At 39.8% G+C, this 18179-nt stretch overlaps 1 protein-coding gene across 1 annotated transcript in view; it reads right to left on the bottom strand.

The window, feature by feature from the left end:
• Nucleotides 1-1354: 1354 nt before the first annotated feature.
• Nucleotides 1355-18179, bottom strand: part of ptpro (protein tyrosine phosphatase receptor type O) — an 80138-nt gene continuing 63313 nt past the window's right edge. The window contains exons 14-27 of the mRNA XM_036577110.1: nucleotides 17686-17824; nucleotides 16565-16685; nucleotides 15104-15172; nucleotides 13734-13817; nucleotides 12334-12369; nucleotides 11297-11378; nucleotides 10480-10570; nucleotides 10207-10283; nucleotides 9769-9903; nucleotides 9050-9172; nucleotides 7886-8040; nucleotides 5415-5550; nucleotides 5063-5182; nucleotides 1355-4304 (exon numbers count right to left, since the gene is read on the bottom strand). Of these exons, the coding sequence (XP_036433003.1) occupies nucleotides 5078-5182; nucleotides 5415-5550; nucleotides 7886-8040; nucleotides 9050-9172; nucleotides 9769-9903; nucleotides 10207-10283; nucleotides 10480-10570; nucleotides 11297-11378; nucleotides 12334-12369; nucleotides 13734-13817; nucleotides 15104-15172; nucleotides 16565-16685; nucleotides 17686-17824 (1353 nt within the window). The 3' untranslated portion in view covers nucleotides 1355-4304; nucleotides 5063-5077. The remainder of the gene's footprint in view (nucleotides 4305-5062; nucleotides 5183-5414; nucleotides 5551-7885; nucleotides 8041-9049; nucleotides 9173-9768; nucleotides 9904-10206; nucleotides 10284-10479; nucleotides 10571-11296; nucleotides 11379-12333; nucleotides 12370-13733; nucleotides 13818-15103; nucleotides 15173-16564; nucleotides 16686-17685; nucleotides 17825-18179) is intronic.

Genomic DNA, 18179 nt, shown 5'->3' with positions numbered 1-18179 from the left:
TCAGGAGCATTTGAGCAAAATCATAGTTTATAAATGCTTAAACATTTCTAATGTAAAAGAATGCAATCTTTTCCTGAACACAGAACAGCATAACATTTTAACACTGCTGTTATATTTTAAGGGCTTTTAAACTCGAGTTATAGGAGTTTAAAACGGCGCCTCATGTATGTTCATGACGTCAGTGAGCGCGAACAGCCAATGAGCTGCTCCGCTCGCCAATCAATCAACACACTCCAGCAGTAAAACCCGCCTTCTGCTGTCTAAAACCCGTTTGCTGTAGAAAAAAGGAAATATATCGGTAAGATTTCTTTGTTTTTTGGTGAAATCCATCCTTCTACTTTCTAAAATTAAAGAAACGTTCTGGTTCAGTGATTAGTAACTATTTTAACTTTTCGTTTTTAACCGTTAAGCACCATTCACTCCCATTCATTGAGGACTCACTGGCGGGCGCCCTCTGCTGTTCGGCAGTCCTGTTTTTAATGTAACGGGGGGAATAGAAAGTGGCCAGACTCCTCATAAACCGGCTCTAACCGTACTCGGGGCCACAGAAACGTTTGGTAGGATGACGCAACGACGTAGCTATTCGCTGATTTTACGTTGTACGTTTTTGACGGTATTTTGTACGGAGCCCGGTATGGGTCACTAACGAGGAAAAAAATGTGAGGAGGAAACTCTGTCCCCGCAGTTTAGTAATCAGTACTCTCAATTTATAAACTGTGCCCACAGATTTGTAAACTGCAGTCTCGGTTAGCAAAACTGTACCGACGGATTTGTAAAGTGTACTGTACTGAAATGACGTCGATTGTTCACTGGGCTATAAATATCCAGCAATTCTTGCTCTTCGGGCTGAAACTCCGTTCAGTCGTCGCTGGCCGCGTGGTGGGATAATATAGGCAAAAACGAGATTATTTTTGCCTCGTTTTAAACAAGTGCATTCACATAATACATTTCTACAAAACACTCCAGTTAAGCACTAAGGTTAAACTGTACTTTAATTAAATGTTAAAGCCGTTGAAAACGGTGTATGTAAAAGCTACAGCACACTATCCTACGTTACCTACTTTCTGGTAATGTCTGCTTTATGTCACGTTAACGTTACTTGCTTATATTTATCTTTTCATCATGAAAGGTCGATACAGTTGTGTCGTCCAATTGCCTGACCTCATTCAGAAATGTCACAAAATTCTCCAGTTCCTCAAAATATCTCATAAATGTGGCCTGTACCGTAGCTGGGGGAGGTAGTGTGTGCTTTACACAGTTTACAAATCCGTCGGTACAGTTTTGCTAACCGAGAGTACAGGTTTACAAATCCGTGGGCACAGTTTATAAACTGAGAGTACGGATTACTGAACTGCGGGGACAGATTTTCCTTTTCTCGTTAGTGACCCCTACCGGGCTCCGTACTTTTGACACTGCATCCAGCGGCGTTATTCCAAACAAATGAAACGAGTTCAGTTTACATACATGGAAGCCATATAAGTGAAAGCCATGTACGACTTGAAATCCGCCATTCAATAAACGTCAAAGCTTCAATCTAACATCAATTTCTAAATGTTAAATGCTAACCAGTAGCATTAGCTTAGCTAGCTAGCTAGCATGCTACCAGCTCTGCTCACCACAAAACAGATTCGATTCTGACTAACAAGAGCTTTACTGACAATTTTAAATGATAATGATAATCTGAGGAAGTGACTTCAAACGAACAGAAAGTCGAAATTAACCCTGTTCTCTGGTGTCTGGGTCCTCCTTTCTCCTAGCTAACTTGGTAAAGAGATCCAAACACCCCAGTACGGGTTTAATTCGACTAACTGCCCCGCTACCACAAGTATAGACAGTGACAAAAACCTACAACTTACAAGCTAACGCGAGTGTACGGTGCCTCCCACTGCAGCACGGGCTCGTGTCTGACAGCACAAACTCGAAAGTCTGATGTTGAAGTAACAAAAAGATACTATCAGAACCGTTCTGCGGGTCTTTGAGCTGCAGCCTGCTGGACGGCGCTAATGATACTGCAGTTACCCGGCTACAGATGAAACCCACCACAGTACCGGCTGTTTCACTAACTGAAGACCTAATAACACCCGTTTAGAGGATAAAGATGATGAGAGCACGCCGAGAAACTGGAGGTAGAGTGACCGACAGAATGCATGTGGTTTTATCTATGGGTGTGCGAGTAGCTATTAGTCTGTCAGCAGTTAGCCACTCGTTCGTGTAGTTTTCTTCATTTTGTCCTGGTTCTGATTTAGCGGCACAACCGATAAAAAAAAAGACACCGTAACCGGTCTCACTACTCCGGACTAGCGCAGAGCAGCCCTGAGATCCATTTGGCTCGAGTGGAAAAGAGGCCAACGATAAACACCCAATTGATGTTGAATTTGTAAACACTTCAAAGACGGATTTTATCCAAATCGTTTAGCACAAGCTGAACGACATGCCATTATTTTGAAGTCTTTGCACATGTAGCCAAATGCTGGTGCCACTTGTGGACTCCAGCAGATCATACTGATTAAGCAGGCATGTCTGATAATGTGTGGGTGAGATCTGTTGTGACAGTGCATTGTACCTTATACTGTTCGATACCGGCAAAAATCTAAGGGATTCTGTATCTAATTTCTAAAATTAATTATTATTCTATTGGGATTAAAACCCTCAATGCCAGTGACAGCCATACATTTGCTTTAATAGACTGGACTATGTCTCAGTATGTATGTTATACCTCAGTATATAACATGTGCAAAACATTGTCAAGAGACTCTAGTTGAATCATAAGACTAAGTACAGTACCTGTAATGTCAGGACGTAATCAAGTATTGGTAGTGCTATACTGGCACTGGGAAATTTTCAGTGTATAGCAATAGAGAATTTACATTGAGTCACTGCTGTGCGAACCTCAAGAAACTTGAAAAGGAAAGTTGAGAGGATGTACCAATATGAAACTTCTGAACCGATACAGCTGATTCCACATTGGTTGCAAATACTGCTGTTGCACATTTCTTACATGTAAGCATAAATATGGGTGATAACAGCTTCACCATCAGATCCCCATATGTGAAGGACACCATCCTCATCATGCATCCCTACTTTAACAGATATGTCTGTCCGTGTAAATCAGAGCTGTTCAGGTTTACATTAGGTTGAGCCAGCCTCAACAAATCTTGGGAGTTCCCTTTTCTTTTTTTTTTGCGAGTATTCCCAGTCTCGGCATCAGCCAGCGTTGATCACGTACGAGAAGACTGATATGCACATTCCTGCTCTGGAGGCTTCCCACAGCTTCAGGGTGGTCCACTGCACTTCCACTTCATGACCAAGAGAAAGCTCTGGTAGTCCAATCGCATTGTCCAAACTTTGCTGCTCTGCTTGATCTTGTTTTTCTACTACAGAACCAGTGAAGCCATCCAGCTAGGAGGAGATGCTGCAAGGGCAGATGCTGTAGCTCAGTAACGCTCTCCACAGTGGAGAAACGCAGCTGGCAGTCAGCACAGCTTAGCATACAGTACAGATAATACAGTGCAAATCATTCAGTACCGAACGTGGGCAGTTTTGTACCGTGCCTCGTCACCTCAACAAATCCTCCATCCAATCGGGCCCTAGTACCGAAGAGTAGTATGTGGAGAAAGTATTACAGCAGTAGATAACGCACGCATACACACATACACACTTCACTTGTACGGAATGTTCCCCTATGGGGAGTGGCAGTGTGACAGAGTCTGACGCCAGCTGGTGCTAGCGCTTTAGCACGATGCAGCTGCAGAAACCAAGGCAATGAATACTAACACTATTCCATGTGTACGTACGATGTGTGTGAAACGAGCACACGAAATTACACTCTACAACAGCCTAAAACAAACTCGGAGACTAACCCCCAGACAAGCGCGCGGTCCTCCTCTCCCCTCTGCTGTGGGCACGGCCGTGTCTGCTTGCAGGGTATGCGGATAACTCCTGAGATTAAAAACTAACAGGCTAACGATAAACCAAGTTCTGTCTCTTGCCTCCACTAGAGGGTGCCAGCGCTTCAACATGCTCTCACCTCAAAGGCTCCATCTAAAACTTCTGCAGTTACTCTTTGTACTCTTGGCAAGAGTTGTAGAAAGTATTCTGGCTTGTGGATGGTGATGTAGGTTCCTTAAGGCAAATGTTTTGTCCCGTCATGCTTTCACCAATTCAAACAACAGAATGGGGGTACTTGGATGGCGTCTTTCTCTCCTTGGCTGCAGTCTTTTTTCTTTTTTTGGTGTTTATGTTGTAGGCCTCTAAGCAGAGAACAAATGCCTGAAGCAAAGGAGAGTGAAGTGCATCGCCACAGCCTGCAAAACACAAAGAGCCATGCTTAGATTCAATTTGGCGGACCGTTCACAATCAAAAGTAGACAGTTAAATTATACAAAATATTTTTAAGCAAAGAGACTAAGCCCACCTACTGAAATTAAAACTCAGACAATCCTTTGCTGGCAAGCCAAAGTGCATTCAAACACAGTACACCCAGAAAGGTGGCAGCTAATGTCACAGTTGGCAACTACTTTAGTTGTTCAAACATTTTTCAGTTGCACAAAGTACTTGAACCCCTGGCACCAGAAAACTGGACTTGTGCTTTTTCCACTGGTCATCAGATTGGTACCATTAGGACCTACTGGCACTCACTGGGGTTCTTTACTATCGCTGTTATACTATTAACACAGGTGAAACCAAAGACAATTTACTGAATTCTTTACTTTTCCAGGTGGAAATAAAGTCACCAAGTACTACTACATGAATTTAAGTGCACCAGAAAGTAAACTAGATTAGCTTCATGAATTATGTTAACTAGCAAGCAAGATAACTACTTTGCCAAATTAGAAGCTTCACAGTGGCATAAAATGACCAAAAAGGCAAAAAAGTTGTTAACTGTCCAGCTGTGGACAATGAACAAGACTTAAACCATAGGTTACGTTCGTCCCCGTTTGGATCTGTGTTTTTATATGCAGTTGAAAAACTCTCATGGTTCAAAAGCATTTTTTGTAATTTCGAGCTGCATTTAACATTTACCCCAACAATCCAAACTTTCATTTCCCCTTTTGTACACATACTTATCCTGGGCGCCATTAAGACTTGGTGACGTTCTCATAGATGACGTCACTGCTGAGACTCTGCTGTTTTTTCTTCTTCCACATAAGCAGGACACACTGATGAATGAAGACGTACTGCTCCTGCACAGAGAGTCATCACTTGTTCTCAAGCTGTAATTGCACTGCTTACACTATCTTTGTCAACAAAAGAATCAGTAGATTTGATATATAAGCTGCAGATGAGCTACACAATTGGCTCCAAGCTCCTGAGGAATTCTCTTTTGAAGCAACATATAAATTATGAAGGGAAAATGACAAAATTCAGCTTATTTGAAAAATAATCTCATTGCTGACGTCAGATTCACTGCTTTACCTCTGTTTGCACCATGGAGAGTCGATGGGAGCGCATCTCAGACACCATGCCCAAAATATCAGCGTACTCATGCTCCCGGATGTGTTGCATCAAGCGGTCCAGAGCGATGAACGTGCCTGTCCTGCCAACTCCAGCACTACAGAGGGAGAGGACACATACACACAAACATTGTGCTGGGATCCTTTTTAACCTTTTCCAGGATTCCTGCTTTGGGTCTTCACAGAAGTGTGTTGATTTTTTTTTCTTTAAATTTTGTTTTGGAAATGTTTGGGCAGGGGGGACTCGGACCTTCTCAAGGAGTTAGCACTAAAGGATTTATACATGAAACTGTTTGGATAGGCTCAGATGTCCAGTCATTCAAGAATTCTGTAAATCTAAAAGATTATGAAGCTCAAATCCCCAAGCCCAAAAAAATCAGCAGCGGCATACACAGCTGAACCCCAACAATTCCTATAGCATTAATATAGTTCTTTTTCATAAGGGACTTTAGCGACAATGTTGAAAACAATTAAGCCATTCATAAAATGCAGTGTGGTAGTCACAGCACCAAGAACTGGGAATCTTGTCAAGATGAAAGACGAAAATGACAAAAGTAGAGGCAATGAAGTAGAAAAGGAGCGCAGCAGACTCAGAAAGGGCAAAAACCCCTCATTCAGTCTGCTAAAAAACTGAAGAGAGCGAACATTCTCCTTTCTGTAGGACAGTGAGTCTAAACACAAGGTCAAAGATTCACTGCTGTGGCATGAAAATAAAACAGGGAATGTGGCTGAGGCCCAGTTCACTGTAAAGCTGGGTTACACGAACTATGTCTAGGCAGCTGGGAAGCAATAAAATCGGCCACAAAGAACAAGGAAACAACACATCCACACAGCTACTGCAGTAAAAATGGACCTTACTTGCAACACTATGAGAATCAGAATATTTAAGTATACAGAATGAATGTACTCGATATATTCAGATTAGTCTAGATTAGTCTTAGTCTTATTTTGCCTAGTTGCTGCATTAATATCAGATTAGTTGAAAATTAGGATTATTACAGTAATATAGCAACATTATATTACTTCTAACAGATGGCTTTACAATGCAAACTGTATTATTCGTGTTTTCACCAAATTACATTAACAATAGATGAAGGGGTGATAAGGGGGCTGTTACACAATTACTATGCATTTCAGGGACTTAACAAAGGAACAGCAATGCCCACTCAGATACAGCATGTATTAATGTTATGTATTAATTATGTATTATGTGCTGCATTTATTCAAACAGCGGTCATTTTCTGACCTTTTCCCGACCTATTTTAATAGTTTTGCAAGATCCATGTGAATATATTTGTTTATATACATGTTGAATATAATGGCAGCTATTTGAATTCACACCACCACGTTCTTGTAAGGTTTGAGTTGGATCAGATTTCCTCTTGATGCAGTCTCTGTAACATCCTCTTAACCAAACTCTTTTGCCTCACAGAGAATCAATAGCTGGCAGGCCGCCACAACGATTACAACCCGACCACTCGGCCCACTTTGTAACTGTAGTCCACTGTACTGTAAATTAGCCTAAATGCCTCACTTATGTGCTACAGCTTCTGCTTCTTTTCTCTGAGACTTTTGTAGGAGACCTAAAACATCTGGAAGTTCTTTACAGTCTCTCTAACATTAACACAGGCTCACTCTCAGACTACACTCATTCCACACTGACTTTTTCTGAATGGCCACTAAACACCACCAAGTGCTCAGTGACTGCACCAATGCTTTTCTGCCTGCTGATGTTTTCAGTATAATCTGTTGCAGTCATTGACCCTTACTTGCTAACCACAAAATGTTTCGATGAGGACACATCGCACAGGGAGTGTTTTAAACACAACTTTTCATGTACTTTCACTTTCATGTACAGGGTGGGTAGTAAATAGTTTTGTTTACTCTATTTTAGTACATTTTAATGGATTTGTATTTCTATTTTTTTTCTAATTATAATATTTATGCTTATATTAACACATTCTGGAGAAAAACATCGTTTTATTCAGTTCCACATTGAGTTTTTGGTGCCTTTTAAAGGGTTTGATTTAAATCTGTTTGGTTGGTTCAGCTCCTGGACTGCTTTGTTGCTCACACCTCTCGATTTTTAGCTTCAGCATTTTCTTTTTAGACCAAAAGTATCATAAAAAGAAAAGAACAGAGCTTCAGTTCATATGCTTATACAGAAGATGCTGCATGTAATAAAGAGTTCCATTGCTGTTTGAAGGGGAACTGATACTTTGTTAGTTCTACTCAAGTTAGTGTTCATATTTCATTTGCTCATTACTTCAGAGTCATTATTTAATTGAAGTAACAGTAATGTTTACTTCAGTATGGGTTTAGACATGAATATCAGTGTAGAGAATTGATTATGGTGTTTGTAGGGTCTGTATTTTATCTACATGCCAAAAACAATTTGTTGTCAAATCAGATCTAGAGTAGAATTGTCCTCACCTGCAGTGCACTATAACTGGTCCTTTAGTCCTGTTGACTTGCTGACGGACGATCTGCACAAACTGTAGGATGCTCTCGATGGCGTTGACCGTGGGCACCCCGTGGTCAGGCCATGATGTGTAGTTAAAATGCAGCACATCCTGCGTCTCATCTGCCTGTAGGGGGCAACAGCAACAGAGGCACTGAGACCAAGTCATGAGACAGAAGACCACAAGACACAAAAACGACTCCTCGGGCAACTGTCGAGCTGACTCACAACAGACACTCCCAGCTGTTAGCTTGAACCATTTAAAAACACCATGTAGGTCACTTATAATTTAAGCAATGTGTTTGTCTTGCTGGATTTCATTACAAAGCTGTGACCTGTTATTGGTGTACATAATTTGCTGAGGGGATCAGTCACTGATTACTGATAAATAAAACAATTGCTAATATTGGTCTAATATTTGAATTACAGACGATGATTACAACTGATAATTCAGCATTGTGTTTTCAGCTTGTGTTTGCACTGATGCACGTGTAATCACATTTCCATTCATTTTAACTTGTTCAAACAGAGCACAGTGGAAAACACCACCGTCCCGCACACAGAAGACAGATCTACTAACAGCTTGTGCAGTCCCAAAACCTATTTTGGCATTAAAAAATTGACTGCTGCTATTTGATAAATAGGTGCAGTAGCTCTATAGCACCCATAATAAAAGACCAAAGGGGAACTCTGCATATGCATTTATAGGAGATTCCCTCTTAAAGTGCAAAATACTGGGATTATTATAATGAATTTTAGAAAACAGATCGTACATAAATACTGTAAGTTATTTAGCACCTGCAAAACAAGAGATTTTCATAACACATTTATTTTCTACAAAAAAATGTAAATTCTGAATGCCTACCATGTCATATATTCTTCACTTGATGAAGGAAGTAAAAAAATGTAAAGCCAAACTGTTTGGGTAAAACAATGTTTTTATCTGCAATTTTCTTATATTTTGCTATACTTATCAAAATGTCTTGAGAGCAGGTTTTGTCTAAAGGTTTTGTTAAAAGCACATATTGAAACTCTTTTGGCTGTGCAATCAATGGTTTACTACATGCTGCTCCATGCTTTGAAACTTTGTGCGCAATGCGGCTTCAGTGTGGACTGTGTCTCTCGCATACACTTACATAGCCCAGTCGGAAGTTCCTGATGGTCCACTCAGGAGACTCACTCTCAGATAGCATCTCCACTGTGATCTCCCCATACGACACAGGCTCATCTGTAAATGGCCAGTAGTGATCACACTTCACCTGTGTGAGAAACCACAAGTCAGACTATACATTTAATATGTACACAGAATACCAGTTAAAAGTGTGGATACACTCAAAAGGGTCTCTATGCTATAGTGTATCTTCCACATTTTAAAATAGTAAAGAGATGACGTGAAATTATGCAGTGACCAAAAAAAATCTGTTTTAGGTTTTCAAAGTACCCCCACTTTGTCTCGATGCAGTTTTACATACTCGTCTTCATTTTCTCACGCAGCTTCACAAAGAGCCCCACACTATGCTTTTCCTGGCTTAAAGAAGCTTCACATGTGCTAAGCACCTTTAAGCTGCTGAAAACTACAGATTTTTTGGCATTAAAACATTTGTTTTGGAAATAAATTTACTATTTATATTTGTTTTGAAACAATTCTGAATAAACACTTGTTACAAACTGCTGATGCACTGCTGCCATCAGATACTCTGCACACAATCATGATTCAGATTATCTTCATTTTCTCCCTGTAAAGATTCAGGGCTTGAGTTAAACAAGGCTGTCACGTTCTGCACTCATTAATTACGATGCCGTGGGGTCGAGAAGAATAACGGACAGGCTCAAACAGGTTGCCATGGGAACTGACCCTCCTGCGCTCGTTGCACTGAGTCAACATGACGATGACGTGCGAGTTCTGCTGCAGCACCATCTTCCAGAAATCGTTGCGTGTCTCCGGGAGTGGCCCTTGCGTGGCAATGTACTCTCGAGGCGATTTATAACCCTGTCAATGTCACAAACAGTTGTTTCAACTGAGAGTTAACCTATTCATGCATGTTGTCTAGAAAAAAAAACAAACTTTATTCTGTTTTTGCCATTCTTTTACAAACAGAAAAAAAGACTCACAGCTATTGAGTGAGGATCAAATATAAATGTAATTAGATTACATACTTAGCAAACTATGCACTAAATTATGCAAACGTAATTATATTTAAGTACTTTATCAAAACATCAGTAATAACTACCTTTCTAAGGGTTAATGTGCTGTTGGTGCTGTTGATATATGAACAGATCAGTAAGTACTCACTGGAATGTAGTTGGCATTAATATAGTCTGAGCCTTCGTCATTGTGCATAGAGATAAGCTTCACTCGGCTGAAGTCATCTGTTTGAAACAGAAGCATTTCATCAACGTCAGTGATAGCAGTCAGTAACGTAGTAATAAACACAACAGACAAAACAAGACAGATTACTGACAGCTTCTTAACACTACAGTGCTGTGCATGTGCCAGAGTCACTGGTGAGTGGGTGTAGTGTCACTACAGCTCTGCCGGGTGAGGAGGTGATGGAGGAGCACTCACAGGGCAAGATGTTGGTGTAGCGGTTTTTGGGTCTGTTTACTGGCAGATCTGCAGCATCGTGGGAAAGGTCTAGACCGACGCTCTTCAACTCCTATAATGAGAAAAATACATATCCAAATGTCTCTGATTACAGGTATGGCCAAAATTCCTGCCTCTCTCTCTCTCAGTTCAGAAGCTTTCATGTTTCAGTTATTACACAATAACCACACACAACCATGTAGTGCTAGACATTCCATATAAATGACTGTCAAATAAACGGCAAAAATATATTCTTAATGTACATTAGTGTAAAAAGGTTAATTCCAGTTGTGGACCATTTCTGTTGGTCTATTCCTCATGAAATGCCCACACTAGAGATGGAACCAATCCGATACTGGTTATCGGTATGGAGCCGTTATCAGCTAAAGGATGAGCTAGGACAGAATATCAGAATGAACCTCATCCAATTCTATAGCAAATCTTGCCTGAAATATCAATGTGGATTGCCTCACAAAACTTAAAGCCAAGTAGGCCACGTAATGAAAGTAACTGCATGATAATGGCAAGCGGCCACAGTAGCCACAGAGCCTAATGTTAACATGAGAACAACCAGCTGCATTTTGACAGTATTTCAGTAAGTTCAGGAACTTTTTAATTTTTTCTCACATAGTCATGAACATGCACTAATTTTAGAAGGCTGGTGTAAATTAGCTTTAATTAAAAAAGTACCCCCCCTTTAACGCTTAGCAGATTTGAAAAGAAAAAACACCCAACTGGTATCTGTATTAACTGATACTCAACAGAATTATTTAAAGAATTTTTCTCATTGTTTCCTCACCTCAAACTGCAGCGAAAACTTGTATGCGGAGTCTTTGCTCATGTCTTTGACGTAAGCCTCAAAGTCGTCTAACTGCACTGGGCTGCACACAAAAGAGCAACGTTCAAACAACAAGCACAGACTGTCACTGCAGAATTGTGAATAAAATACGGGCTTGGGAGGCTGAAACTACTGCCAGTGACATGTGAGCTACACTGTATCACTTCTGTATAAACACAGATTCATAATTAATGATAGCCTTCTTGACGACACCATGCAGTACTTCACACAAAGAGTTCCCTTTAAAATAGTCAGAACTAATCCACTCTGAATGGAGTGTTAGGCGAGTTTTAGTAAAGCAGTTCTCAGGTTACATGCAAAAAAAACAAAAAAAAACAAAACAAAACAAAACAAAAAACAGTAACCAGGTTTCAATCCAGCTGTCAAAGTAAATTGAAGGGAACAACTGAAAAGCTGCAAAATAATTATGCGAATTAGACTGTTCATAAAACTATTCTGAGAATTATGGACCGAGTTTACAGGCAGATCTTTCATGAGCAACTTGTTGCTGTTTTGTTTAGTTTTTTTGGCCATATTTTTCATTGCGAGAGCACAAAGACAAAATGTACTGCAGCGACACATGTACCTTAAACGTGTTCACTGTCTAATATCACTATTATGTTTTTTCTTTTATAAGATAATGCTACATTATAGTTTCTTCATTAGTCCACTGGAATCTGCTGCCTTACTACAGCTGGGCAAATTCTATTTCCATTTATATTATTTACTCAGAAAATGCGTTCCCAGCATAACTGATCACATTTCCTTTGTACCAGCAAAACATTTACTTACTTATTTACTTCAAACAAACACAAACTTTTATGCAAAGCTGGCAATATTATTCAATATCTACTGTTTCCATTCAGTCTTTTATATTCAATGTACATAAAAATATGTGGATAGAAACCCAGCAGTGGACACACACAGGAAAATATACCAGACACACATATACACAGAGGCAAAAACAAAACAAAAAACAGTCAGTTAGTTAGGATTACCTTGTTAGCTTCCTTTTCTTTAGAGCAGTCTTGCTCCTACAGGTACAGAAAGGTGCAGTATACTTTACTAAGATGCTCTTTGTTTTATTTATTACAATACCACACAAAATCTGCTTCATACATCACCGCAGACTATCAAAGCATTCTATATTACTCATCTAACAAGATCAGATGAGATGATAAGGGATTTAAACTACAAGCCTCTGGATGTTACATCATTCTGTTCTGCAGACATTTTTGGTAACAAAGTCTGGCTTTCAGAGGAAGCATGCATTTCTCCCCAGGGTTAATCAATAATCAATAACACATGTTCACACTATGTTCATACCCATATTCACTGTAGATATCTATTACATCCAGGAAAAAAACACATGCAAATCAAAAGACCAAGGCCAAACATTCTTAACTAGAAATCCTAGAAAACTACAACATCAGTGCATTCTGCTAGTGCTTCTATGGAGGGTTAGTTGTTCAGTGTCTAGACAGCATGCAGCTTGTGTTAGCTGTAGGAAAAGACCTTCTACAATATGATCTTTTCATGCTATTTGTTGTCATATCATGCTTTTGGTGATACTGCTTATTTTTAGTGATCACAGTCCACTGGGTTCAGCCACAACCATAGACAGAGCATTTCACTAAAAGGTTCCAACAAAGATGCACAACAGCCTTGAATCTTTGTTGTACTGCACAGCATCAAAGCTTCATATGAGAGAAAGTGACGCGTTTTGCTATTTAGACTGCAAAATGGTCACCCGAGCATTGAAATCATTACTACAGAAACAGTTTCCTACACTCTTAAAAACAAAGGCCGAAAAGGGTTCTTTGATCCCCAAGAAGAACTGCAAAATAATTTTGTAAATGAGATGTGTAAAGAACCTACAAAGTTTAAAGAACCTCCGCATAATGGAAAGGCTCTAGATCAGGGGTGCCCAAACTTTCTGTCCTGGGGGCCGAAGTGCAATGTTTGTGGTGGATTGAGGGTGAAAAAGACACAACAGTCTACACACTACATTTTACTAAAAGACTTCAAATTTAGTAACAAACTGTAAAATCGGAATTTGATTTAAAATCTAAGCTAAACATAGTGCACAGCTGTTTGTTCTCTTCTGGTGGGTGAGGGTGGGCTTTCTGGCAGGCAAAATCAAACATGCTCACAGGACAACCCTGGTCCACGGTCCACATTTTTGGCAGCCCTGTTCTACACAAATTAAATATTTTTTCAGAACCATATGTCCGTAGGACCATTTAAGAACCTTATTTTTAAGAGTGTTTGTGTTGCTTTTAGCAAAAAATGGAAAATGTGACAATGTGCTGCTGTGTCTATGGTCGCCAGCACAGGCTGTGGGCCTCTCACACATGCCTCCATGATGCAGCATCTGGCTGTCAGCGCTTTTACTTACCACGGATTAATATAAAAAGCCAAAAGATAGTCAGTCCAAAGGCAGGATGGCAGAAGAGTAAGGAAGGCAAAGAGGCTCCTTCGCCTGAAGGGGTTCAAATAAAAAAAAACAAAAAACAAAACAAACAAACCAAAAGGAAAACAAAACAAAACAAAAAAAAAGAAATAAAAAAACACCAAGGGCGAAAAGTTGGGGACAAAACATGGTGCTCCATTAGTAATAGTGACAGACAGTGATGACTGAGACGTACTTAATTAGTGCTTCATACAGGGTTAATTAATGCCTCATGCAGTCCACAGTGTCATTAGCTTATCAACTGCACTTATGGGTGTGTGGTCAATGGCGCATGGACAGCAGACGCGAAATTTAACCCTCCGTTTTCCAAAAAAATTAAAAATAAATTAAAAAATAAATAATTAGACATTTATTCTACGCAGCTGCAGAGAGGACCATTACTATGAAATGCTGAAATGTAATATATTTATACATATATATATATACATATTAATATGCACTTAAGTGCTACTCTGGGCCAATCTGTTGTACCTCGATAAAGCTTAACACAACAACATTAATGATTACAGTAGCAGCAGACAAATATAAGACATTTACATAAACACTGTACAAAAGCATTTTCTGATAATGGTAATGGGAAAAAAGCCTTAATTCAGACGAACAGCTGTCAATGAGACTTTGGAGGTCTTTTATTTTCCAAATGACAAGAATCTGATTTGGGTGAAAGCCAAAATCTGCCTTAACTGACTGTCTTTAAGCTGTTATATTAATCACAAGTGAGTGGAATCGCCCACAACGTCCTTACAGCATCAGTGTGTGTGGAGTGTGCATGTTGTAACAAAAAGTCAGCATCAAAATCTGGAAACCTTCTAAAAAAAAAATAAATAAATAAAAAATAAAAAAAACAGAAACAGTAAACTGTGGCTAATAGGGGAATGTGCACTCTAATTCAACCATCTATGACCAAAAAGCCACATTACTTGAGGCGATTCCTCATCATTTCTTCTCTGTGTGGAGTTATTCTGGTAAATCCCTGATCTGTCATATCCTAATTCTCTTAATCTGTAAAGGCTATAAAGCTGGGCTTTCAGGCCACTGTGGATATTCTCTAAACATGCCGTCTCGTGTGAAGATGTGAACGACGCCACGTGCGTTGAGGTTAAGGGCCAGATTAAAAATCACAATCCCGCACACACTGCTGCTCTGTCTCTCTCTTCTCTCTGTCTCTGTGTCTGAATGTGCAAGCGGCTGGTGCGCGTGACGACCGCCATCTTTGGCCTCTATCATCTGAATTCTATCACTCTGAATTGTACTGATCTCTGTTTGTACACCACAGGAATAAAGAGGACTCCTACCAGTTGTAGGGAAGTTTTCCATCTCGCTCGAAAGAGGCAAAGTTGACGAAGGTTTCTGCTCCACACTCCCTGCAATAAAGCAAACACACCAGAGTGACTGTCAATACCACTCACCAGAGAGCAGGCTGACCTGAGTTTCTAGGAAGTTCATACTTCAGCCCTTAACATGAATGAATAAAGAATGTTATAAATTATGATGTGCTTTTAAACTTAAACTTCAAAAAAGGTTTTAGGTTAAAATCTGCTGATCAAATTCAATGATCTGTTTTGAGCTGGACTACATTATTCCTTCAGCTATATGATGGGCAATTATATCCTTTTACTCCACTTAGCCAGCTTCTTGCTTTTGCAGTGCAGTGCTTTCTATTCATCACGTTTTGTCACCATACTGAAATGTGCGTTTATGACCTAGCTTAGTAAGCACAATATTTGTTTATCACCTGGCTGTTTGGAGACAAGTGAGGTTAAACTGTTTGGATATGTCATTTCTAAAATTTTATCAGAAAAGTAGCCTAATAATGAGTAGAAATAAATAATACTGCCATGTCATGTTTGCAAGAATGTCCTTGGTGGTTGGGCTAAGCTTCTACGCTAGTCTACGTTAAAGGCTGTAGCCTCTCATAATATGTATCGATGCGATTGAAATGCATGTGATTCCTTAAATGCTGCACCAACAATCCAAGTCTTCAGTTTTAAAAATTCAGGATTAAGAGTTTATAGGCCTGCGCTGACAGTTAACTGAGTTACCGCCGTATCAGCCCTCAGTGATGGTAAAAACTCATTTACTGCAGGTTTAAAACCCCACTGTTCACTAATTGCTCTATTTCATGTAGACCATATCAAGACATTACTGTTCCCAGACGTGAACATAGCTTTTAAACAAGTTGGCTGAATTGATATTCTATATTAATGCATTTTAGGACGTCCTCAGACCACAGGATCAGGAAAAACACGACTAAAATCATGTCTCAGTTCTCATACATCAGACGAAAATAAGCAGTATCAAACAAAAGAAGACAATATAATACAATCACAATTTTTACTGTGTTTGTGTCCTTTCATTTCACAAACATTAAGCTTCAATTAATGCTACTGCCGCTTCAGTGCCAGGAACCGTCTCAAAAAATATTTTAGCATTATTATTATTAGTAGTAGTAACATTTCTGTAAGTAGATCAGCCTTTGCTTCATTATCATTAGCGACATTCCCGGAACAGCCTGAGGATGTATTTATCGAGATAATAGCCATACTGGTAAGATTTTTTCTTCGGGTAATTTTTAGTCGGCCCCTAACTCTGAAGCGGATGCAGGATCAAAGACAAAAAGAGCATACGAGTTGGAGCTTTATCGTTTTGAAAAAAGATAAATCAAAAAGAAATACATACACATACTGCCAAATCTCTGATCTGTCATATACCACTTCTCTAATCTAACAGTAATGTACTGGTACCGGAGCTCTCACCTGGTCATTTGCATGTGCTTTTTGCGCAGCACCAGCAAGAAGAGCACCAGCAGGCTGATGAGCAACACACTGAGCACAGCCAGCGCTGAGATAGCAGCTACACTGGGGTTCATCTCCTGGGCTGTAACACACATGCAATATATAAATTAAAACCACTTCCAAGTGAGGCTGTACAGAATATCTGTCACATATACTCAATTGAACTGAAAAAAATGGGGAAAAAAAAATGGATATTTTTTTTTTTTGGACAGCAACAATATGCAACATCTACAAAACACAATTTTACAGACATAGCCTGACACTTAAACATCTAAGCTGTTCCTACTTTAAGCATAACAAAATATATATCAAAAGCCTAAACAGAAACCTCACACTGCTGTAGGTTATGATACTAACAGCTTTTATTATTTTTTTCCCTTAATCTTGGTCTGAGTTAATTAAACTGTATCTGTACTAGTATCTGAGAAGACCAATTAGAATCCAATATTTTATATTTAATAATAAGATAATACAGCTGGACAGTGCAAAGTAACATTAAAGTTAACCAGCCAAAGGTAGCAAAGATATGCTAGACTGGAAATTACATTAAAATGTTGCAGTAAAATAACATCATTTTAGTATACGCATAAAGTGACACAAACTGAACTGCACTGTGTTTTGTATTTTTGGACTACCTTTTTTGAAATGGTATCTTAAATATGCTACGATCATATTTCAAGTTTCTGTATTTGCTTTAGAGCTAAGACTACAATAATCTTATTGTATTGTATATTAGTTGTTTAACTGATGTTGTTTTGACAACGTTAACTGCAGTCAAACACTGGCACTGAAGATACTATATGTGGTCTGTTGGGCTGTTTTCATTTCACACAGTAACAAAGTTCCACACCACAGACATTTAAACCACTTCTGCAAATGTGCCTCATGTGTTGCACTTTGATCATTTTGTGAAGTAAGGGAAGTGCAGCAGCCCTAAGAAAGGATAAAAATGGCATCTAGCTCACTGTATTGTGGCCTATTAATATATGCCTGAATGGCACCCATGTTGGTCTTTCAGGGCAGGCTGGGACATTCCTATCTTATACATTCTATAATAGTGAGGGCAACAGAGACTGTGCTACCTAGGGTGGAGATGGTGATGTAGGCAGGCTCGCTGGGTGTGCTGTAGCTGTAGCTGGTCACGCTGCAGTTGTAGGAGGTGGAGGGCTGTAGGTTGCTCACAGTGAGAACATGAGAGACAGCAGTCTGTGGCTCGACAGCCTGTGAGGGGACAAATACGATTAACTCACACATGTACAGTTGCAAGTACTTTGATACTTTCAAGGATAAAAAGGGAACATGAATCCTGGATCCTGAGCCACAATTTCAACCTGTTCCACATTTGTAACACGAATTTCTAACAAAGCCTTTGGTGTGTGGCATTGGGGGAAACGTGGCTTGCGGCCGAAGCAGATGGATCTGTGCTAATGATGGCGTGTGGGCAGAGGGAAAAAAAGAACAGCCGTCATGCCCTGCGTCCTCCAGGCGCTCGGCTCGCCGCTGCCGTGGCAACCACGTGAATCATCTGCGCAAAGGCCGCTACTTTTTAATGACTCTAATAAACTACAGGCTCCTT

Source organism: Colossoma macropomum, unplaced genomic scaffold, assembly GCF_904425465.1.
Source record: "Colossoma macropomum unplaced genomic scaffold, Colossoma_macropomum, whole genome shotgun sequence".
NCBI classification, from domain to species: Eukaryota; Metazoa; Chordata; class Actinopteri; order Characiformes; family Serrasalmidae; genus Colossoma; species Colossoma macropomum.
This window is presented reverse-complemented; position numbering and strand designations above follow the sequence as displayed.